At 48.1% G+C, this 24,030-nt stretch overlaps 1 protein-coding gene across 5 annotated transcripts in view; it reads left to right on the forward strand.

Annotated features, from left to right (window-relative positions):
- Nucleotides 1–7,388: 7,388 nt before the first annotated feature.
- Nucleotides 7,389–24,030, forward strand: part of LOC130515078 (SH3 and multiple ankyrin repeat domains protein 2-like) — a 76,937-nt gene continuing 60,295 nt past the window's right edge. Inside the window, exons 1-4 of one of the 5 annotated variants that reach the window (XM_057015096.1) lie at nt 7,391–7,676; nt 11,453–11,506; nt 21,383–21,552; nt 21,705–21,790. Coding sequence is in view for 2 of the 5 variants with exons in the window: in XM_057015120.1 (XP_056871100.1) it covers nt 11,495–11,506 (12 nt within the window). In the remaining 3 variants the exon portion in view is untranslated. Of the gene's footprint in view, nt 7,677–11,452; nt 11,507–21,382; nt 21,553–21,704; nt 21,791–24,030 lie in introns of all 5 variants that reach the window. The other 4 variants (XM_057015103.1, XM_057015120.1, XM_057015085.1 and 1 more) reach the window with 4 other exon arrangements.

The following is a 24,030-nucleotide window of genomic DNA, read 5'->3' on the forward strand; positions in this document are numbered from 1 at the left end:
TTTAATGGAGACCCCAGAGGGCAAAGAGGTGTTCCTCAGAGGTTTCCTTCAACCCGAACCTCCTTTTGTGGAAATCCAAATGACACCTTTGTTCCTCTTGAGTGGTCCTCGTTCCAGGACTGGAGACGGATTCTGACAACAGCTGCTCTCGTTTCTGGTTCGACCCACATGCCTTCAGAACTACAGGAGAGGATGGAGACGTGATTAACGGCCTGAGACAGAGACGCTGAAGCTCATCTGGACAGTCTCCTGAAGCTCAGTTGTTTCGCTCCTGCACGTCTGCAGGACTTTATCGGTGGCTCCGAAGCCACCGTGCCGTCCCCCGACGAACGGCCCTGACCTCTGCCTCTCGGCACAAACCAGGACAATCCTGATTGTGTGACGCACAGATGGAGCTCAGGGGAGATTTGATCTGTGCAGAGCTGCTGACGCACGTCTGAAAACGGCATCTTTGTTCACATTTGACGTTTGTCCTTCTCAGACGTTCCCGTCAGCAGCAGAAGGTCCAGGGACGTCCTTCACCTGTTATGTGGACATGGTTCCGTCCGTGCTGCAAAACAAAGAATTTGATTGAATTGTTCCCAGCTGTGGTGACCCGATGGAACCGGAATCTGATCATAGACGGCGGCAGAAACGGGCTGCAAACGTGTGACCAGACCAGAGGTGTTTCATGAGGTTAATGATGCTCATCGATCAGTCCGACCCATTCGTGCAGAGTCAGTATCAATCGATGCCCTCGATCTTCAGGGTCACGAGAATTTGGTCAGAATGGATGAATTATATTAATCAGTATTAATATTTTGGGGGCAAAAGTGCTTCAAATCGCCCGCTCAGAGTTCAGACTGAACATCACAATGTTTGATTAAATCTTAATTATTTGGATCCGGTTCATTTCTCTCTCTCTGAATTTTACAATTCTTAACAATTTTACATTTAAGTGAAACGTTAACTAATTTGACTAATGCGACACAAATGACTGTGTGTGTTTGTGTGAGCGTGCACACAGAATTATGAATTAACTTCCTCAAATGCCTCATTTGTGTTTCCAAACTTTAACTTCCCAGTGAGGAACCTCCACATGCAGCCGCACAATCAAGTGTAATCAACCCCACACCAGGTTTGTGCGTGTGTGTATATGTGTGTGTGTGTGTGTGTGTGTGTGTGAGAGAGTGAGAGCGAGAGAGATTGGCAGTTCATACAGCTGATTTGTAGCTCATCTGAAAACTTTGTGTTGGACAAAGACTCCGTCTTTCCCTGTCAGAGGTCCAGGTGTGCAGGTGCAGAGCACGTCCTCCCCGTCGGTTGTGCACAGGTGTGTTTCTGTCCTTGCTTTCGAAAGAAAACAAACCCTGGTCACCCGGAACACTTTCAAACCATCGGCGTTCAGTGAATGAACAGAGCAGAAGGAGTCATGTGACCGGATCACCTGACCTTAAACGGATGAAGATGTAGTCACAGATCACCTGACCTTTCAGTGTAAATGTGTTTGTGTTTGAACCTCTGTAAGTTCTGGAGTTTTTCAATGTCCTACATACTGTCCCACATTACAATTAGGTCTGCTGCTGCTGGAGTGTGTGTGTGTGTGTGTGTGTGTATGTGTGTGTGTGTGTGTGTGTGTGTGTGTGTGTGTGTGTGTGTTCCAACCTAACCTTGTGTTCTGCCTTTGGAATTGTGTTTTCCTCACAAACACGTCCTGACAGGAAACCGCTTTCTGTTTCATCTTTATCTTGCTTCTCTGCTTCTTCATCTCAGCTCTTAATAGGACGAGTTTTCTTCCCTGTCTGAGGTCCACCTCGGCATCTCCACCCTAGAGCTTGTACTACATGCATGTCCCCTCCCCATTAGTCACCATGGCAACAAGGTCCTCTTGGTTACCGACTCCAGACCCCCAACTCGTTCAGCCCACATAAGGCAGCGCGTCCTGATGGCTTCTCCCTGTGCACTGTGTGTGTGTGTGTGTGTGTGTGTGTGTGTGTTTATTTTTATTTAGTTTCGTGTTGTGTGAGCATTTTCTCCTCTCACCTGTCTTAACCTCACCTCCTCCACCTGTGTAGATGGCCCCGCCCCTTCCTCCTGTATAGAAGCCCCTCCTCCTTGTTGGGGTGGGACTACATCAGACCACCTGACCTCTGTAGTCACCTTTCCATCTCTGAGCTCTTCCAGAATACCTTTCCTCATGGCTGAAGGGGTTTTAGAACGATTTGGTTCTTGATCTTTTCTACAGATGAAAGAACCCTGTTGGTGCCGGAGGGATAGTTAAAGAACCGTTCTGAGGTTCTCACAGGGACCTCATGGACGAGGCTTCATCTGCTGACCTGCTGCCATCCTGTCATCGGCCCTGATTTCCTGCCCTCCATCTGAAGGACTGGATCCATCTCTGCGGGTTCTGGAGCCGTTTGGGCCTCAGAAGGTAACTGTCGGATCTTACGAAGGAAGCCGCTAAGATTACCGCAGTGGGAAACACAGACCTGCCTGCAGGGGGCGCTGTGATCAACAGCCACGCATGTTTTTCCTCCATTTCAAATAGGATCCAGCTATTCCGTGAAAAACCCCAAACATTTTCCAATAACTGTAACATGATTCTACGGGAACATAAATCACTTGTTGTTTTCACCATTTTATCTGCACAAATCAGCACAAACAAGCGGAATTTATCCATCTTTCGGGACACAGATTTACATAAACACACACGCGCTTGTGTCTGTGTGTGTGTGTGTTTCCTTGATCTCACATTCCACATCTTAATAGTTTATTTACATGGATATGCAGAGCCTTGTGTTTATCAGCTGCTTCAAAGGCAGAATGTGGGCGGAGCCACTCTGGGTGGAGGTCGCTCTGCTAATTGCCCCGTTTCTGCCTCCGATGAGCTCGACCTGCTCTCGCTCGCTCTCCTGCCCTGCAGGAAACCTGCCACGATAAAAACACAAAGTGGAACAAAGCAGCAGCCTCCTTCTTTCAGTGTGAAGTGAAATAATGAATCTGCTGCCGGAGTTTGTGTTGACTTTAGTTGACGGTTGGATCTTTGGAGTTTCGTTATGAGGAACATCCACCGTTATTTCTCTCCTTTGTTGGATAAAAAAGAGTCGGTGATGTTCTAAAGTTTGTTGTCTGAGGACAGATTTCCCTGCCTTGCCTGCAAAGGTCGCGACCTTTTGTCTGGAACTGTGCTGTCAATCTGAATTAAGACTATGTGTGTGTGTGTGTGTGTGTGTGTGTGTGTGTGTGTGTGTGTGTGTGTGTGTCTTCTTGTATTGCTAGATTTGTGAGCACAATATGTTGACAAACGACCTAACGTGTGAGGACATTTTCCATGGTCCTCACAAAGGAAACCCTGTAAATAGCATCCAGTGCCCCTAATGACTGATCTGGATAAGTTTCAGGAATTGCCCTCATTGCAATATTAAAACCTGAAACGTGTTTTCTCATCAATCTTCTTGAGTGCCCCCAATTGAACACATTCCAGTACTGCAATCGGATTCGTTTTTTGCAGAAGGACCAGTTTTTTGATTGGCTAAGACAGGATTTTTTTTTTATTGGTCACTGGAATCACACGATCATGTCATCAATCAATATATTGTTTGTATTCATTTAAATAATTTCATTTATTATTATATATATATAGTCATAGTATATATTTTATATATATATACATTTATATATATATGTGTGTGTGTGTGTGTGTATATGTTATATATGTCAGTGGTGTGTGTGTATATATACACACACACCACTGACAAGCCCAGAAATCTATACTCATGTCACCCTGAGTCCAGTTAAAGTTAATATTGTATTTCGGGTGGAGCTTTATAACCTGCAGATCACTGGCCAGGTGATCCAGTGAGGTTAGCTCCACCCTGCTGGAAACCTGTGACCCACAGACGGCACACAGGAGGACAACCCCACAGCTCAGGGGCCGTCACAGTCCGGCCAACCACTGATGAGCCCAGAAATCTATACTCATGTCACCCTGAGTCCACTTAAAGTTACAGTGTATTTCACAATCACCTTCAAACAAATTCACACCAGTGTTAACAGCTTAAAACGTGTGTGTCTGCAGTTTGCCACATGCTTCACACCTGCCGCAATTCAAATTTAACACAGATGAGTTGGTTTTAGACCTGTTGAATTCCTTATGGACACAGTAGAAATGAATTTGGTTTAATTAATGGAATAAAACTGATGAGAGCGAGATCACTTCTAAAGAACAAAGTAGATGGAGGATTGACTGTTAGAACCAAAGCATGAGCACAAAGCCCGAGGGCGGGGATCCGCTTGGAGAGGCGGAGTCACGAATCAGTCAAGAATCAAATTCATGTTGCAGGATGTTTTGGCCCTAAGAAAGGTGAGAATCTTTGATGGTTAAATCATGAATAGAGTCATTAAGTTGAATTCTCATCACATCTCATGTGGGGCCTTCAGAACAACTGGGTGCCCCGAAGGAGAGATGAAGGGCCAAAAACCATCCAGCATCTTCACCAAGAGGTGAAGCAGGCTGACCAGAGGCAGCAGCTCCAGCTGAAGAAAGCAATTCCTGGGAAGTTCAACCAGGACTCCAACTGTGACGGAGACAGGAAGCAGCGGTACCATTTGGGCAGCAGCTCAACGTTTGGGTCACCAGGAAAATATGAATACAGGAGCACGAGAAACACCTAAAGCGAGAGAACCTGTTGGGTGTCTGGAAGAACAAAAGATAAACAGAGGAGCACAGATTAAGGATGTCAACAAAATTACAGGTAAATATCTGAAAAAGCCAAAAGATTGGGTGCATTTTAAAGCAGACATCTGGATGGGGGTTTCACTACTTGTTGCTCTTTGCAGTTGAACACAAGACCCCCCCAAAAGGTGGATCCTCAAAGCCCCTATCAGAGTTGATGGCAAAGGAGGAGGCACCAGCACAGGACTGTGGTGAGGAAGACGTGTACCGAGCACTGAAAAGACTCCTCCAGAACAACTGTAGGCATGAAACTAACAAAAGTTCCTCTCCCCCCTCCCAGAACACCCTCAACGAGAGACAGAGGTCATCAGAGGGGTTTGTGAGGGCTTTGATCAGAGCGGTCTGCCAGTCAGTCATTGTTGACTGTAAGTGTTCTATAATATCATATAGAGGCAGAAAACTCAGCCTGTTTCTGTCCAAAACTTGATTCATTAGTTTTACTCCACATAGACGTCTGGTTTACATGATGTGAGCACAAAACCAGTCTGGGACAGTTTATGGCCCATGATTAGATGTGTTCAGGTTCTTTACAGTGGTGTGAAGAGAGTGTTTGTGTTGTCAGGTGGGGTGAGAACCTACGAGCTGCTCCAGAGAGTCAGCCTCCTCAAGAGGTTCATCAAGGATGACCAGAAGCAGCTGGTGGTCCACATAGACCAACCTGATGGTGAGGGTCCATCCATCCACCTCGACGGTCACGGCTTTGTTCATTTTAACTTTGAACCTCAAATCCAGGAGCCAGTGGTGTGTTTCTATTGACTTATGCCTGTGATTTCTGCTGCTGTGTGTCCGTGTAGCTCTGCTGCGCATGTTTTTTGATGTGCTCTTGGATGAAGTCATCCAGGACGAGACCTTCTTTAAATGGAGGTCATCCGCAGCTTCTGTATTATCCCTGCACAACTTCTTCACCTTGCTCCACGAGGCGAACAGACGTTTCAACTGACGTTGGGGAGCACAAAAAAATCTTTTTAAAAAAATAAATAAATTCATTGTCAGTAATATCTGCCTTTGAAATACAAGTCCTTGAATATCATTTATGTTTTAGTGGAGTTGGGCAATATAGTCCCGACTGGATCCATTAATCCTGATGTGATCATCATGTTTTACTCTCTAAAGGAGTTTTGGTTTATTGAGGTTGAATGTTCAAGACAGTTATAAACATTTACACTAAACTACCTAAAGAGCACAAACAAGTATTAATCGTTTTTAATGCTTAATGATCCATACAATTACAAGTTTATGTGCATGTGTGTGTGTGTGTGTTTGAATTGAAAAATATCTCTGCATTTTTTATATATTTATTATGTTTTCTTTCCCTAAACCTTTTTTCTCCGGTGGTTTTCTGCTGTTTTCCTTCCCTTTAAATTTGTCTGACAAGACAAAGAGGACGAAAATGTCCAACTAAAACAGGACAATTGACAATGGTCACTGTTTAAACACCAGGATGGGAGTGGTTTAACTATTTAATGCTCATTTCTGCTTCATTAAGTCTCTTTTTTTAAGGGAAGTTTAGGATTTTAATGAGAAAGAGCAACATTAAGAATAATAAAACAGAGTTTAATCCACAATTTTTTCAGAATTAGGAACCTTTGGCTGAAATCTTGAGCAACTTATAATAAAAATATCAACACTAAAGGTTCATTTAACGATGTTTTCACTGGAAGGAAAAAGTCAAAATCATCCAAAAAAGCAGAATTCTTTCAGATTTTTCAGATTCTGGCAGTGAGAACAACAGATTTCTTGTGTTCTGCTGGCTCTGCGGCTCCCTGCCCTCCCAGGACTCCAGATGGAAGGTTCTGCAGCAGAAACTGGAACCTTTTCCCTGATCCTCCTGTTTATTCCTCAGTTCATGGGACACAACTTCACAGGTCCATCATCAGCCTTCAGTTAACACAAACTTCTAAAGGTCTCTAGAGGAGGACATGGAACCGGTTCTTCTGGCTCCTGTTCTGGCCTCTGACCCAGAGATTTCCAGTCTCATCTCAGAACCAGGACTCTGTGGAGCTGGAGGGTCTTTTCCAGGTGGAGCTGCTGCCAGACCCACACATGGAGACGAGTCTGAGCACATTTATGAAACGGTGGAGTCGACGCGGCGACCTGCCCCCGGGGAGGAGCCGGGCTGTTGGCCTGGCCGACCGCCACTGTTGCCACGATCAACATCTTCTCAGTCCGGCTTGTGGTGCGGTTGTCATGGCGATGGCTGTTTCCTGGCAGGAGGCGCGGTTCTTCTGCGGTGTTTCCGGGACACACAGACGGTAGAAATGTTGATGGAGGGAGTCGAGCATTTATCATGTTTACGAGGAGCTGATGTTTATTGACACTAGAGAGGGGGGCGAGACGGTGGCTGAGAAGGGACAAAAGTGTGAGAACCTTGAGTTTAATCTGACTTCTCACAATTAAAGAAAATAAAAAAACAACCTGAAAACACCCATTTTAATTAGAATGTTGAAATGTAAAAGTAAAGTTTCTCCCTTAAAGTCTAAGAAAGATAATCTTGTTTTAGAGAGAGCGGGCGGGGGCGTCTGTCCTGACTTCTGACAGACTGACAGACACTCGGGGTTTGTCTTTTAACCTTTTGTCAGAGGTGAAGGTGTGAAACTGCCCCCCCACGGAAATTTGCTCCGATCGTTCACCCCGGGCTCACGTGCACCTGCCCCTCCAGGAGGGAGGGGGATCTCTGCGCTTCCGTTTTGCGCGTCAGGCGCGGCGGAGATGTTGTGCGCGCAGCCGCGCTCCGCTCCGTCCGTGTCCGCGGATTGAATTTCAGCGCAGCAGCAGTCAGGTCTCCTCCGGGGTATCAGGTCCTCCGGTCCGCACAGTCGCGCTTGGACTGGAAGTTCCCCCCAAACCCGCGCAGGAGCCGCCGGAATGACGCGGCGGTAGAACCTCAAACGGGAAAAAGGAGGTCAAAGCGGTGAAGAGAAGAACAGAGTGGGAGAAAAGAGGAGCCAGGGACGATTCCGAGGTAAGAACCAACTCGCCTACAGACACTTTCTAATGGGACTGAAGTGACTTTGGGTGTTTTGGGGATCCGACCGCGGCGCGTTCACCTTAATAACGGTTCTTAAAAGTCTCCTGAAAGACTTGGACGGTGAGCAGCTTCGCGCTGTCCTCATCAATATTTAAGTGATCAGCGATGACAAAGTGCGTTTCCACATGGTGACAGACGTGGACCAGGGGACCGAAGAGATGCAGGAATCAGCATCTTGGTGATGCGAAAGTGTCCCAGTTAAAGTGTCTGAAGTCAGATTTCCCCCGTGAGATTCAAACACAATTTCAATGATTTCCTAAAGAAATACTCATCCCTCAACTGCAGATGTTTAATTATTGTTAATACCTGTAAAAGCCGCTGAACTAAAATGGTTGATTATCTTCTTAGGTGCCACTGTTTAGAAAAGTTCCGGGGGCTGTGATCAGTGATCTGTACAGGGTCTCCGATAGACGCAGAGGGATTCAACCTGGCAACCACAGAGGTGTGCAGCTCACAGCTGACCTATAAAACTGTCTGCTGCCTCCTAAAATGTCTCCTTCAGCGGGGACATTTTAGGACCTCACATTCCTAGTCAAAGTCATCCCGAGCTGCAAAAGTCACGCTTTTGCTTTATTTCATGCATGTTTGATGCTCACGTGTGAAAACCGGCTGGAAATATTTAAAACGGCCTCCACACATTTGCATCTTCTCACTTCTGGTTCTGTTCTGTGATGCAAACAAGGGCGTGGCTGGGTGGGGTCATGTGACCGACCTGTCGGCAGCACATGTAATAGCACCTTTACCACTGTAAGTGATGTTTAAATGAAATAAGAAGGTGGGAATGGGGGAGTTTTACAGCAGTTTCACATGTGGAAGTGGTTAAAACATGTGTCGCCCCCTCTGGACGGAAGGGGAACTGCACCTCCCCAAGAGCGGCTACAGTAATTAAAGCTTTACTAACATGCATCCTGAGTTAGCCTCTTCATGCTGCCCAGTGATTTAGTATCGCCTCCTCTGGATATGTGGGGCAGCACAACAAGGTGCTCCACAGATTTCCGGTTAGTGTCATCATCACCTTGGTGACGGTAAACCCAGCTGCCCCACTGGCCACGTATGATCGGAGTGTTTTAACGTTTCTGTCCCTGACGTAAATAACGCGGCAGACCTGTCGACGTCCCGTGAACCTCTAGGTTCATCCAAACACCCCCCACCCCCCAGCTGAGTGTCCGTTTAATAACACTTTTACAAAACTGAACCTTTTCAGTTAAGAAGACAAAGGGAAAAATCAGCTTTTCTCAGCCAGGTCTTCAGTTTCCGAGGTAACAAAACCTCAGCTGTGCGAGGCCGATCCTGTAGCTAAGCTAACGGAGACGTCAGGTGCGTGGCTGCGTGGGGGCAGATCATCGCGTCCCCCTCCACACGTGTAATTAACGTGCGCCATCGGCCGCTCCCCTACTCCCCTACTGCTGCGCCACATTGGCGAGTTGCCCTTTCAGGGATTCATGCTCCGCCGAACCTTCCCCTGCCATCGAGGTGGGTTCGTCGGTGCAGACGGGATCCGATCCCTCGGGGGTCAGAGGTCATTCTCGCCACTTTCATCTGGGAATGAGTGCGTTTTAGGTGGTACGTGAGGTGAACCGTGTCGTGACTTTCTTTCGTCCTCCAGATCAGATTTGGAAGACAGTTTCTTGCCAGATCCTTTTTTAGTTCTTCTCGTACAACGTCTGTCTTCCACCCGCAGAGAGATTCTTTTTATCAACACCTCTGGCTTCGTTTGTCAGACATGGGAGCAGATCTAGCCGGTGTTCGCTGCAGTTGGATGTGTGGCGGGGGAAGAAACCTTTAAATTCTGCCACCATCAAACATCAACACCGGACGGCCGCGGAGCGCTTCTGTTTTATCTGGAAAAACACTGAAAACAGGTCAAACAGTGAAAAATGAGCCTTCAGATCTATTAATAAAGTAGCTTTATTATTATAAATCCTCCGTTTATATCAGGGATTTTATCGGGGATTCGGGATCCTGCTCTGCGCACGTGTTTTTTTCCCCCGGACAACAAAGAAAATAACAGGTGAACGTAAACGCGTCAGACGGAAAAAGAAAATGGAGAAGCTGAGCTGTGTCGGCCGCTCCGTCGGTCCAATTTTACCCTGGCGTCTCTGGAGAGCGCCGCCTTTTCTCTGCTCCTCGTTTATCTCCGCTCTGACACAGGAGGACTCTTGGAGGGCGCACCAGGAAAGAGGCGCAGCAACAACTGAGGCCCGTCGTTCTCATCAGCCCTGAAGTGTTTGTCCTCCTCCTCCTTCTCCTCCTCCTCCTCCTCCTCTTCCTCCCTCTTGTTCCCTCCTTCCTGGACTCACATCTGCTGGAGGAAAAGAATCATCACTGGCAGGAAAACCCCAGCAAACACTTCAGTCCTGCTTTTCCGTTTTCCTCGGCCTTTCCCGCTCCTGACTCCGCCTTGGACCAGCTTGGTTCCTCTTTCAGATCTGAATATTCACAGAAAGACCAATAAGAGCTGAACGTGTACAACAAGATGGATGCAGTAGTTCACGTCCAAACCACGTAAACTTACGAACCGCGTCCAGAGGTGTTAACGTCTATCAGCGTCTTGTTATGAGGTTGGGTTTTTTTATACTTGTGACTAGGAATGCTGTGTAAGTGTGTCTGTAGTTCCGTTAGTGTGTCTGTAGTTCCGTTAGTGTGTCTGTAGTTCCGTTAGTGTGTCTGTAGTTCCGTTAGTGTGTCTGTAGTTCCGTTAGTTTGGCCATCGTCTCTGTCTGTTATTGTTTTTGTATCCTCTCAGGACGGATGAGAGAATCTACTGAACGTGTAATGATGCCACTCGAGCGAGAGAAGTGTAAAAAATCAGGCTGCATGTTGGCCGGCGCTGCTCTGACGTTGTAATTGAATCCACGGGACGTTTGTACTCATTTGTCGTGTCACGGTGCGTCGTGGTTCTGGTTGATTTGAGCAATTCGCGCCACGCTCTGGTGTTTCTCTACTTCCACCAAGGTCAGGAAACCATGAAATCCTCGTCTGATTACGAACACATTGGTCGCCATGGATACCTGCGGTATCACGCACTGAGGGAAGCCCATTTGCCGGCGGTGATCCAGCAGCAAACTGATCACCTTTGACACGTTGCCGTCATGTTAAGATGAAATCAAACCAAAATGAGACGCGCTTCATTACGCCGGAGTCGCCACTGACGTCCAACTGTAGCCGCGTGAGTCCTCTAATGGGACAAAATGCCAGGCAGCCATGCTAGCTCGATGTGGCTACATGCTAACGTCAGCAGATATGTGAGAAGGAAAAGTAAAATACAATAGAAAATAAATAACAACAACAGACTCTCTAAGTTAAATAGCAACAAAAGATGATTCTAAGATGATTTCGTCTGATCCCAGCGATGGAAACAGGTTTCCTGCAGAAAAACTGACTGTGACTTCGAGGAAATCCCCAAAACTGTTGTGAGACATCAGACGCCTCGTCCCACAGAGGGGTGGAGACGCGCTGTAGGTGGATGACATGGCGTGTTACCGTAGATGCGCGGTGTCTTTATACGCTTCGTAATCATCGATGGGATCACGGCGTTGGGTCTGCGGGAGAACCCAGCGTGTGTGATGTGCAGCACATTAAAAACTTGGGTTCTGCAGAGGTTCTGCAGCAGATATGAAATAATAAAGCTAATAATACTTGGAAGGAGACAGTAAAGCTGCAGTGATTAAACTGACCGTGGACGTGTTTGTCCTCCCCCCTCTCCACAGGGACCCTGCTGGACCGCTTTGGGAGCGTGTTCTCTGGATGTAATGGCTGGATTGGTAGGTAGACCCGTCTGTGTGTGTCCCTCGTTTGTGCGGGAGCATCATTCTTCACAATAAACTGAATCTTCGTCGTCCTCGGGGGGAAACCGGAGACGCCTTTTAATGGCACTGAAGTGTCTTGACCTTTTCTACAGGTTTAAGATGATGTCACAGCGTTGTGGCCACGCCCACTGGACTGGGACATCAACTCATTCTTTTTAGTGTGTGTTTAAATGTGTGTGTATGTCGTAGTGCCCCTCCGCCTGTCTGTGATTGGACCTTTTTTACACTGTTCCCAGCACAGTTTCCAACTGAGCTTCTGCCCGCTCGTCCTCCATTTGTCTTGCATTTTGTTTTACAGTAACTTTGATGATTCCCTTTCCTATATTATCTGGAAGCGTTGCCGTGGCGAGCGTGATAAGAGAGCTTCTTTTGTGTAGACGACGAGCTCTTTCTCTTCTGAGCTCGGCGTCAGCGTGCAGATGGTTGCTAATACAAAGAGAAAGCGAGCGTGAAGGCAGATTACATTGTGAGCGTTCGGAGATAAAAATTTGGATTTGGAAAAACCACCGCAGGTCTGAGGGTACGTGGGTGGCGCTGGTGGGGGGGGGGGGGGGGGGGGGGGGTTGTGAGAGAGCAAACGTGCAAGCGGCCAAGTGAGCAGTGTTGGCAAAGGAAACGAGGGACAAGGAGGAATCAAACTGCAGTCACGGCAGGTTCCCATGAGGCGGGTAAATGGAAATCAGTAGGAGGTCCGAGACAGGAAATGATGGCGCTAAAATTCACCTTTAAGAAAAAGATCAAAACGCCGTGGAGGAGCGGGTCGCACAGAGGAACTCTCTGATCTAACCCAGGAACCGTCGCTGGGAGCCTGTGGAGGAACTGGGGTTGGAGGAAGGTCCCTACAGAGGCAGCAATGCTTTCCAAAGTTTCAGGGTGTTTGGGGGGGCGGGGCCTGGATTGCTGCATGAATTTGATTGGCTGTTTAATCAACCAGGCTCCCGCAGGTCCTCGTTTACTCTCACTGCTGTTCCAGTGCAGAACTCCAGTGCTGTTTTTGCTCGTGCACGTTGACCCACTTTTACCACACGTGGCCCATATCTGCAGATGAATAATTCATACTCTATATGTTCTTTAAGTGTGTCTGTGTGTGTGGGGGGGCTTTATTTAGGTCAGAACATCACTGATGGATCACATGTTCGGACTGGAGTCCTTCAGGATGTTCATGTCCTTGCTGAACCTGTAAACTGCCGGTTGTGTTTAACGATGAATGGATTGATGGAATATTGTAGATTATTAGACCATTAACAACATCTGCTTGGAGCTGCTCGCCATTGGTTGGTCCGATGTGGGCGAAGCTCTGCAAACATTGGGATTGGCCAGTGTGGGTGTGGATGGGCGTGGCCTATCCCATGTTGAGGTTTGGTGTTTGCATTGCTGGGATTTCTTCTCCGTACTTCCTGGGCAGGAGATAAAATGGCTGTTCTGATCAGTTCACTGCGGTGGCAGGAGGTGATGGTGCTTTAGGGGCTCATTTGAATTTACTCACACAATTTCAAGAATGTCACCCCTTAAGTAGCACCTGGAGACACGGCGCCAAGAGTGTCCAGCTAACGAGCCGCTGGTCCTTAAAGAAGCCAATTAGTCCTAATAAGCTACAATTTCTGCCACCCCAGGGGAGAGAAGGAAGTGCACTTAACTGTACAAACACACACTTGGGCACACACACTCAGCATCAACTTGCCTCTGGGAGACGTGTATGTGTGTGTGTGCGTGTGTGTGTGTGTGTGTGTGTGTGTGTGTGTGTGTGTGTGTGTGTGTGCGTATGTGGTCACAGGTGTCTGTGGCGACAGTATTGATCAGACGTGGCAACAGTCGCTCCAGTTTGGTATGTCAGCCCACGGATTCATTAGTCCAAAACGTCCTGCTCCCAAGGATAAGGAGGAGCAACACATCTGTCAGTCAACCTCCCCACAGGAGGCGCTGGTGTGAGAGGAGGTGCTGGTTTGAGAGGAGATGCTGGTTTGAGAGGAGGTGCTGGTTTGAGAGGAGGTGCTGGTTTGAGAGGAGGCGCTGGTTTGAGAGGAGATGCAGGTTTAAGCGGAGGTGCTGGTTTGAGAGGAGGTGCTGATTTGAGAGGAGATGCAGGTTTAAGCGGAGGTGCTGGTTTGAGAGGAGATGCAGGTTTAAGCGGAGGTGCTGGTTTGAGAGGAGGTGCAGGTTTGAGAGGAGGTGCTGGTTTGAGAGGAGATGCAGGCTTTGAGAGGAGGTGCTGGTTTAAGAGGAGGTGCTGGTTTGAGAGGAGGTGCAGGTTTGAGAGGAGGTGCTGGTTTGAGAGGAGATGCAGGCTTTGAGAGGAGGTGGGGGTTTGAGAGGAGATGCTGGTTTGAGAGGAGATGCAGGTTTGAGAGGAGGTGGGGGTTTGAGAGGAGGTGCTGGTTTGAGAGGAGTGCTGGTTTGAGAGGAGGTGGGGGTTTGAGAGGAGGTGCTGGTTTGAGAGGAGATGCAGGCTTTGAGAGGAGGTGGGGGTTTGAGAGGAGATGCTGGTTTGAGAGGAGGTGCTGGTTTGAGAGGAGGTGGGGGTTTGAGAGGAGATGCTGGTTTGAGAGGAGGTGCTGGTTTGAGAGGAGGTGCTGGTTTGAGAGGAGGTGCTGATTTGAGAGGAGGTGCTGATTTGAGAGGAGGTGCTGGTTTGATGCAGGACCTTATTATAACCAGCCCTCAGGTGGTTACAAAGACTTGCTGGGGAATATTCAGGTATATTCTGACTGTCCCCTGATGGTGGAATGGTGGTGGAGACCCTGACTGACAGCTCTCAGATGCTGCTGCTGCTGCTGAGTCAGAGATTAAGATAAACGAGCTGTTTTGAAGTCGTTCTGTCTCTGCTCCATCATTTATGGGCGATGTTTCAGCCTCATAATTAACTCTGCCTCTGTGGCCGTGATAAGACTCCGCGATGGGAGGCTGGCAAAAGGGTTTCAAAACAAGACCCAGCAGCAAGGTGGCGCTGAGCGTTGCAGGTGAATCGCTGCTCATAAAAGGCACAAATCCAGGCTGGTCCGTCTGAAGAGGAGAAGATAAATATCCCAGAAACCTTTGCGTTTGCGGGGATGAGGTGTGACATTTTCAGTAATGAAGACCAAGCGAGGGTCACCGGCGGTGCCATCCTGGAGCGACGTAATCTGATCTGACGCCTCGCCGCTTCCTTTCCTGAGCGTGGGCCCGGTGTTTGGCTCCACGAGCCGACCCTCCCTCAGACAGAAAACCATTGATTATTGATTTTGTAAACAATGAAAGTGAGAACGGATCACGTTTTGGGACGTGTTGGTGTTCCAGTTTCTGCGAGTGTGCACGTTTGCTTGTTTTTCTTGGTGAAAAATGCGCACGGAGGTGAGACTGTGTTGGATGACAAACATATGGGATTTTACCACATTATTGTTGAAAAAAAAGCCCACAGGTGTCACACAAACCACTGAGCCACAGCTCCTCTCTCTGAAGCTGGAAGAGAGCCCCCAAAAGTGATGCTGTTAACAACTCCCCTCCTCTTCTCTCCCCTCCCCTCCCCTCCCCTCCTCTCCTCCTCTCCTCTCCTCTCCTCTCCTCACCTCACCTCTCCTCCTCTCTCCTCCTCTCCTCTCCTCTCCTCTCCTCTCCTCTCCTCTCCTCTCCTCTCCTCCCTCTCCTCCTCCTCTCCTCTCCCCTCTCTCCTCCTCTCCTCTCCTCACCTCACCTCTCCTCTCCTCTCCTCCTCTCTCCTCCTCTCCTCTCCTCTCCTCTCCTCTCCTCTCCTCTCCTCTCCTCTCCTCTCCTCTCCTCTCCTCTTCTCCTCTCCTCTCCCCTCCTCTCCTCTCCTCTCCTCTCCTCTCCTCTCCTCCCTCTCCTCTCCTCTCCTCTCCTCTCCTCTCCTCTCCCCTCTCTCCTCCTCTCCTCTCCTCTCCTCTCCTCTCCTCTCCCTCTCTCCTCCTCTCCTCTCCTCTCCTCCCCTCCCCTCCCTCTCCTCTCCTCCTCTCCCTCCTCCTCCTCTCCTCTCCTCTCCTCTCCTCTCCTCTCCTCTCCTCTCTTCTCCTCCCCTCACCCCTCCCCCCCCCCCTCCTCCCCTCTCCTCTCCATCTGCGGTGATGTCTCCATATGCTGGAGTTTCCTATTCCACCGTCACACCTTGAACGCCTCACACCGAAGCAGCTGTTGGAAGGCTCTGATTAACGCACACATCAGTGGGAGTCTGACTGCTGAGAACACGCCAAGAATTTAGTTAATTAATTGTCATGCTTCTACTTCCTGGGGAAATAAGTCATCAGAATAACAATGAGAATGTGACAGAGCAGATCAAAGTTTGGGGAGGGGAGGGGAGGTGGCCTAATAGGCTTCATTTAGACGCTTCCCAATTTAGAGGGAGTCCACTGTGTGCTGGCCTCTTTACGGCTCCTCCACAGACACGTGAGGGGGGGTGATGGTGTTTGTGGTGATGAGTCATGAAAGTAAGAAGGAAGAGGTAAAGAGGTGGAAACCCCGTCTGCCCGTCCGCTGTCTGTCAGACAGCATCACCAGCTAACTTGGGTCCACTGTGAAGGCCGATGTCACTGAGGGAACTAGAGCAGGCGGTGTCTGGGTAGCAAGGGAGACTATGATGTCATCGTCCTCCATCACCTGCAGCAACAGTTCTGGACGGATGAGGTTAAACAGAGACCTTCAGGTCTGGAAGATTTCAACTGTTTATCTGGTTAAAAGTCACAACATCAGCACATCCAACCTCAAACACCTCCACCATAGTCGTCCTTTGAGGCTGTTGGCGGCCTGTTGTGGTGTAGCTTAGTGTAGTGTAACACGTCATTAAAGGACAGTGGTCTAAGGAGCGAGCCCTGAGGTACAGGCAGCTTTGTTATGCTGTACAGTTTTTGGTTGCCATGCTGCCTTCGCACGTTTACATCCTTCAGACATTTTTTTCTGTCTAATTGCATTGTTATAACACCTGTAATGACACAGTTTAGTACAGCTCATGATGAAATCCAGGTGGTGTTCATCCTCCAAACCTCAGAGCAGAGGTTTGGAGGACGGAGCTCTGTCATGGTGTCCAGTTATGTCCCAGATCACACCGAGGCCAGTGTAATGACAGATGGACCTCCCCTCCTTGACGGCCCTCAGCAGGATTTACTCTCACATCTCTGGATGTCTGGAACATCAATTACATTTCCTGCTCTTACATGTCCCAAAAGACCCACTGAGGAGTTGTTCGAAATCTCAGCTAAGGAGCAGATATCACTCAGGAGCCAACATTGCTTGGGAGTAGATCCCACCAAGGAGCAGTTTCTACTGAGTAGATCCCAGTGAGGAGCAGATCTCAGTGAGGAGCAGATATCACTAATGAGTAGATCTCACTGATGTGTAGATCCCAGTGAGGAGTAGATCCCAGTGAGGAGTAGATCCTAATGAGGAGTACATCCCAAAGAGGAGAAGATCTCAATGATTAGCAGATCTCAGTGATTAGCAGATCTCAGTGATAAAGAGAATTTACCTGCTTCAAGAGTGGTTGTCTGTGTGTGTGTGGGGGGGGGGGGGGCTTTTAATATTTTAACCTTTTATTTGTGCAGCAATTTGTGTTACCAGCATTGGATAGAGGGGTCTTTACATATAAAATAAAATTAAAGGAACAGATCTCAGTGAGGAACAGATCCCAGTGAGGAACAGATCTCAGTGAAGAGCAGATCTCAGTGAGGAACAGATCCCAGTGAGGAACAGATCCCAGTGAGGAGCAGATCCCAGTGAGGAGCAGATCTCAGTGAGGAACAGATCCCAGTGAGGAACAGATCCCATTGAGGAGCAGATCCCAGTGAGGAGCAGATCCCAGTGAGGAGCAGATCCCAGTGAGGAGCAGATCCCAGTGAGGAACAGATCCCAGTGAGGAGCAGATCTCAGAGCATAATCTGTTTGTTTCAGACCAGTTTCAGTTTCCTCTGTTAGCTTATTTCATTCACTTGGATCCACACCTGCTCCTCCTGTTTAGGTGTTCACTTCAACCCTGAAGTGCTGTCAGGTTCCTTCTATTGCTGGAGGTTCTGTGATGGATCGGAGCTGCTCGGGTGTCAATACCTGTCAGGTGGAGATGAATGGTGTCATCAGTGGTTGGACGCTGTTTGTAGCGTGGTAGTTTGGAAGCTAGCCGGTCTGACCTAAATGAAGAACCATCTCGCCTAGTTCACTCGAGTGTTTTCCTGGATGAATTATGTCCAGCAGTGTCTTCCAGATGTTCCTTAAATCGATCGACTTCTTAGAAGCTAAAAAGCTGATGGAAGATTCTTGGTCGGGTCTTTTTAGGCGCAAATTTCCTCCTCTTTGTTTGGTTGAGTCACCAAAAAAGAAGTCGTTTAGATTCATATCCAGGGAAAGAGGCTTGAAGCGACAACTATTGGTGACAATAATCAGAACCGCATAGACAAAGCTCACATTTGTGGTTCATTCTGAACAGTGGCTTAGTTACAGGGAAACAATTGATTATTTTCTTCGTTTATAATTAGAGTTGAGTTTCGTCGAAGGTTGATGTCCATCAGCAACTGAGGTTGTTGTCCTGTTTGGCTGCTTCGTTACAAAAGAAAGGCAGAATAAGCAGTTAATGATGTTTTATTTTCTTCTTGTTGATTAACGTCATTGGTCCTTTTCACATGTAAGTTCTTCTAAAGATCTGAATATTGCTGGATGAGTCCTCACATTTAGTCCGTGTGACATAGCTAAATGTGTTGGCCACGCCCCCTCGGAGCCTTGGGCCATCCTGCCTTTACCGATGAAGATAAGCCCTCCCCCAAATTTAGCCGAATAAATCGACGTAACTCCTCAGAATGTCTTACAAAGCCAAAAATGCGTTTGTTAAATGTTTTTAAGCCCGTGCATCCTCAAAATCATCAGCTTGGAAACATTTATTAAATAAATTAATCAGCATGTAAAATGAGCTGTCGTGCCAAGAAGCCTGCTCACTTCTAGCATCGAGTGGTTAAATTCAGCGGAGGGAATCTTTGCAAACTGGAAGAAAAGCCTAACCTCAAACTCATCATTTCTCCTACCCCCTTTCTCCAATCTCTGAAAAATTCACCAATTTTAAGCCTCTTGGTTCTAATGAGCGCGTGAGTAGTAATGCGACAGTGCTCGAGGCCTCTAAGTGGTTGCCATGGTGTAGGGAGTTGTGGCCTTCAGGAGGGGGCGCAGAAAGCAGGAGCTCATTCGCATCAACGTGACAGAACCCAAAACAGCTCCTCCCATTTTAGTGACTTGCTGTATGTCTCAACTGAGAGGAATTTTCTTGTGCAAAAGTAAGACAAAAGTGAGGCCTCGCAGTATTTCTGCTCTTCCAAGCAGCCGTCAGTGAATTCAACGCTGTTGCTGCGTGTTTAAGTCGTCGTGGGTTCCAGCTCCAGTTTAAACTGTCAACAACAGGAATATTTCATGTGCACATCTGAATAATTACGCAGGATGAGTGAGCCACTCACCCTTTACTGACGCATTGCTGCAGCCTAAAATTAACAGCGAGAGGTCCATTACCCTGCCGTACGACCCTCATCGTGTTAATGCGGAGCTCATAAACGTTCAGGCCGGGGGTGGGGGGCTGTGAGTCAGCGGGGGTTTGATAATAGAGTGGGCAGGTGGGAACTGAACCAGAAGCAACCATGTAAAGAGATGCAGAACAGCAACCAGGCAAAGACGGAGCAGCAGATCTGCTCGAAGGGCTGCAGGTTCGTTTTTAAGCTATGCTAAAGCCAACGGAGACAGCAGAGCGGAGCTGCTGGTGCTGATGGTGCTGTTCTCTCTGAAATCTGGACCCTCGTGTGAACTGGCTGGTGGCTGCCTGACCTCTGGGTCAAACAAAACTGTCTCCACCCATACGAGGCCTGGTGGTCACTCAAGCCACAGCGGTGTCACTCTGAGGGCAGCAGGAAGCCACACCCTCTTCACGAGAACGGATGCAGCATTGTTAGAGTTCACTTAATGTCAGGTGTCCAATCCTGGTCCTGGAGGGCTGCAGTCCAGTCGGGTTTTCAGTTTCTACCAGTCAGAACATGCATCAAGGAAAGAAGGACCACAGGTGGCTGGTAGGATAAAAAACCTGGTTGGGAGTCGAGGAATGGATTTAGACATGCCTGGTCCAACAGGTCATCTGGGTCGGATGTTACTCATCATTTCTTTACCGAGGGACAGAAGCAGCATTTACATGTTCAGCTCAGCTGTTTCACAGGATCCAAACCCTCATTGTCCAAATTCAGCCATGGCACTAATCCACTACAGGTGTCCGACACCAGAGTCTGAACTTATCCTCCTTTAATTCACAAATATCCTGACAAAAAGCCACATAAAGAAGAAAACATCTGCATGCACGACTCTGCTGCTGTCGGCCTCATCACTGATGGGGACGATACGGAGTACAGGGAACTTATTCAGGACTTTGTGGACTGGAGCCTGCGGAACAACCTCCAGATCAACGCTGGCTAAACCAAGGAGCTGGTGGTGGATTTCCGCAGGCGTAACAACCCCCCGCCTGCACCAGTGAACATCCTGGGAACGGATGCTGACGTGGTGGAGTCCTACAAGTACCTGGGTGTTCACCTAAACAATAACCTGGACTGGACACACAACACAGACGCCCTGGTCAAGAAGGGCAACAGCAGACTGTTCCTGCTCAGGAGGCTGAGGTCTTTTGGAGTGCAGGGACCCCTCCTGAGGACTTTCTATGACTCTGTGGTGGGATCAGCCATCTTCTATGGGATTGTCTGCTGGTCCAGTAGCATCACGGACAGGGACAGGAAGAGGATGGACAGACTGGTGAGGAGGGCCAGCTCTGTCCTGGGATGTCCCCTGGACTCAGTGGAGGTGGTGGGAAACGGGAGGATGATGGCTAAGCTGTCATCCATGTTGAACAACACGTCCCACCCCCTACAGGACACCCTGACAGCACTGGGCAGCTCCTTCAGTGAGCGGCTGCTCCACCCTCGCTGTGTGAAGGAGAGGTATCGCAGATCTTTCCTGCCGGCTGCTGTCAGACTGCACAATAAACAGAACACCCGCTAACACAATCTGAATATTATATATTCTGATATGTATATTGTATTCACCCTCTGTACTATGTACAGGTACACAGAGGCCGAGTATCCATTTACCTGGATTATTGTAAATATACATCCTCTTTGTATATTCTGAATTCTATTCTATTCTATTTTATCTTATTTTTCTCTGCGTGCTCTTGCTGCTGTTGCACTGTAAATTTCCCCGTGTGGGACAATAAAGGACCTGAATCTGAATCTGAATGATGTCATCAAACCTGATGAGACAGGTTTAAACTGCCATCAGCGAAGGTATTCCATGTATACGTTCAAACACTCCTGTCCGTACACACTCACTGTACACACTCACGCCCACGTGCCTGCGCTACTGTGGAGACTTTCAAGCACACGGGTTTGCTTAGAGTCCCTGTGGCATCAGAAACCTCCTCCTGAATATTCAGTAGGCGGTTCAAGGAGCCCCACATGTTTTAGCATCAGGCAAAACTGGGCCGCGAGTGTATAATTGAACAATGCCATTAAAATTTAAAGTCCAAAGGCTTTCCCTATTTGGCTACATTAAAGAATAATAAAACAGAGCTACCTTTAAACAAGAATCAGTGAAGCCGGGAACGCAGCACGTGAGCGTGCGTGCGGTGCTTTTCTCTGCATCGGTGTGTTTGTACCACAGCGTCAGAAGGCCATTAAAGGCACCTATTGTGTAACTTGCCTTCAGTAGAAGCCTCACGGAGCCGAGACCTCTTCTGCGCTGAGGGATAATTGCATGTACATTTGTAGTAATGGACTGGTGGACGCGCCATTACCGCCACAGCTGTTCTTCTTTCACTTCTAAGTGACTGTTATTATCAATTCACAGGAAAGGTGGAAGAAGAATGTTTAAATCTCAGCAGCCAAAACACACAAACCATCGGAGGATTGCGAACGAATGACTGTGGAGAGGACGAGAGCAGGCCGGTGCTATCAGGGACCATCACACTTCACACGTGTTGCGGGTTCAAAGCTCATCCGGTTTCTCCAACCGTAGCTGTAAGATGAAGGCCACGTTGGTTTTCCTCAGTCAGCCTGACCGAGATTCATCAGATTATTACGATTTCATCAGATTTCAGGACAAACACTGGAATCCTGAGTCAGTGTTGCCAGTGCCAGTAAAAATCTGCCTAATTTATTTTTGTTGCCAGTTCAAACAGGAACCATGTGAGAGGAAGAGCCACCGCGGAGAGGATGATGATAAAGAGGAAGAGGAGAATCTTGTGGCTTTTCAGACGTGCGTCCTTTTATTTTATTTATTTAAATCTCAGGATCACCTTTGACAGAAAACCTACAGATTTGGATGAGGTCAAAGGTCACGCTCTTCACGCATCGCTCGTTCTTTCCTCCACTTTCCTGCTCACTTTCACAAACAAGTGCTCGTGTTTGCTTCTGACCGCAGCCGGCCATCTGTACACTCGTTTATCTCTGGTGTCTTTCTGGGGATGAGAGAGACGGAGAGGCGAAGAGACAGGGACAGAGATGGGGAGGGAGAGGGGGAGGAAGGTGAGAAACAAATATGAGGTTTGTGAGCACTGTGATCAGGTTCTTCGGGTCAGGATTGAGGAATGATGGTGACGACGGATGGATGGAGGGGAAAACTATACATTTATCACACACATACATTTTAAATGTTCTGATATTGGGGGTGTATCTTGTATCTTTCTGAAAGAAACCAGGTGAGGCCTCCAAAGACGGCATCACAGCAGATCGTATCTGACCTGATAGAATTTTAATATCTGTTATAAGAAAATGGTCTGAAACAGAAATGGCTCTGATTCCTGAGTCTCTTCCTCCAGTCTCATATTTACGTTGGTGGAAATCAGGTCGCTCCTGCGAGCGCCACAAATGTCACAATCAGCCTGGCTGATTATCAGGTTGTTGTTGGGTGGAATAATGAAGTGCTGAAGGTTTAATAAGGCCTCTGTTTACCGCTGCGGCACCCCACGTCCCACGCCCCTGGTGATCAATCACCGCACGTCCAACTAATTAAAAAGTCTTCATTATAGGGCTCATTAAAAATGGATTAGATGATATTTTCCTTCCTCGTGGGTATCATGTCAGATCCCAGGGGCTTTTCATGGTTCCCGCGGGTGAGAGGTGAGAACAATCAACACTGTTCAAACTTCAGACAGATGTTTTTTTTTCTCTGTCGTTCTGAATCTGCAGCAAACTCAAATTAAAAAAATTATGAATAAAAACATCCAAACTGTGCGTTTGAGCAAAAGTCCCCTTCAGCTATGGGCTTGGGAGGAGGGTAACTTCTACATGTGCACAGTAGCGAGGAGCTTTGTAGTCAGAAGCACCAGTCAAGCAGCAGCTGCCCCAACAGGAAGGCTCACGTCCAGTCAAACCTCACAGGAGGTCTTTGTGCACCCTTTAACACCAGCAGCTCTCTGCTAGTTAAAGGGTGTCCAGCTGAAGCGTTTCACTTCAACTGGGAGTTCTGAGGATATAACTGAGGCATTTCCAGTAAAAGACCATTACATATACCGTTGCTAAGTGATGCTCCTTAACCCTTTGACCCTGCTTCTGGGGGTAAGAAATGTTTCTGTTGATTGTGCTTGGCTTCCTCAAAGGCCGGTTTTCTGGAATAGATGTTTTTACCTTGTCAACAAGGAAAGAAAAGAACCCTAAATGTGACCTTCCTCTCCAGTCCAAACACCCCCCCCCCCCCATCACCATGGTGGATTATTATTTATGGTTAAATTACTATTTTGTGTGTGAGCTTTGGTTGTTTTAAATGATCTGGTGGATGGATGAACATATGCAAGGATAGAATGGTGGATGGATGGATGGATGGATGGATGGATGGATGGATGGATGGATGGATGGATGGATGGATGGATGGATGGATGGATGGATGGATGGCTTGATTGACAGCCGTGACTGACAACGTCAGACAGGTGTGACACTCAGGTTCAGGTGTAAAGCAGCGTTACTCTGACGGTTCAGCTCCTTTTTATCAGTGCTGAACGAGGTCAGAAGGTGGCGCCAGACTCAGAAGTTACCATTTGAGGCTCCCAGCCGACAGGTGAAGAAGTCAAACTTTAACATTTACCAGAAGCTCCAGCCTGGCGTGAGCAGGCCTGAGCAGAGGAAGTGTGAGTGCTCGCGTGATGGCCTGTGTGCTCCACAGATGTGTTCATCTGGGCTGTAAATGTCAGCACTGACCCGAAGTCGTGATTCGACCTCTCCACAGTTCAGCCTGTCACACGAGGACGCTGCAGCGCCGTGTTTCGGTGTCACGGTTAACCTTTGCCACTCGCTCGTTACGCCGATGCCAGAGAATCATTTTGTATCAGAAAGTCTGTCTCATCCTCATTCATGTTCCTCCCACCTCGGATCATAGCTCAGAGAGCGCGTCCACATCTGAGGAGGTTTCAGAAACAGCGGATTTTCACAAGATGCTACGAATGTTGCCGATATTCCAATACCCCCCAGGTTGGGGGTAGAGCCAACAATAGTTGGCAGTTT

This window comes from Takifugu flavidus, chromosome 2 (assembly GCF_003711565.1).
Source record: "Takifugu flavidus isolate HTHZ2018 chromosome 2, ASM371156v2, whole genome shotgun sequence".
Classification (NCBI taxonomy): Eukaryota; Metazoa; Chordata; class Actinopteri; order Tetraodontiformes; family Tetraodontidae; genus Takifugu; species Takifugu flavidus.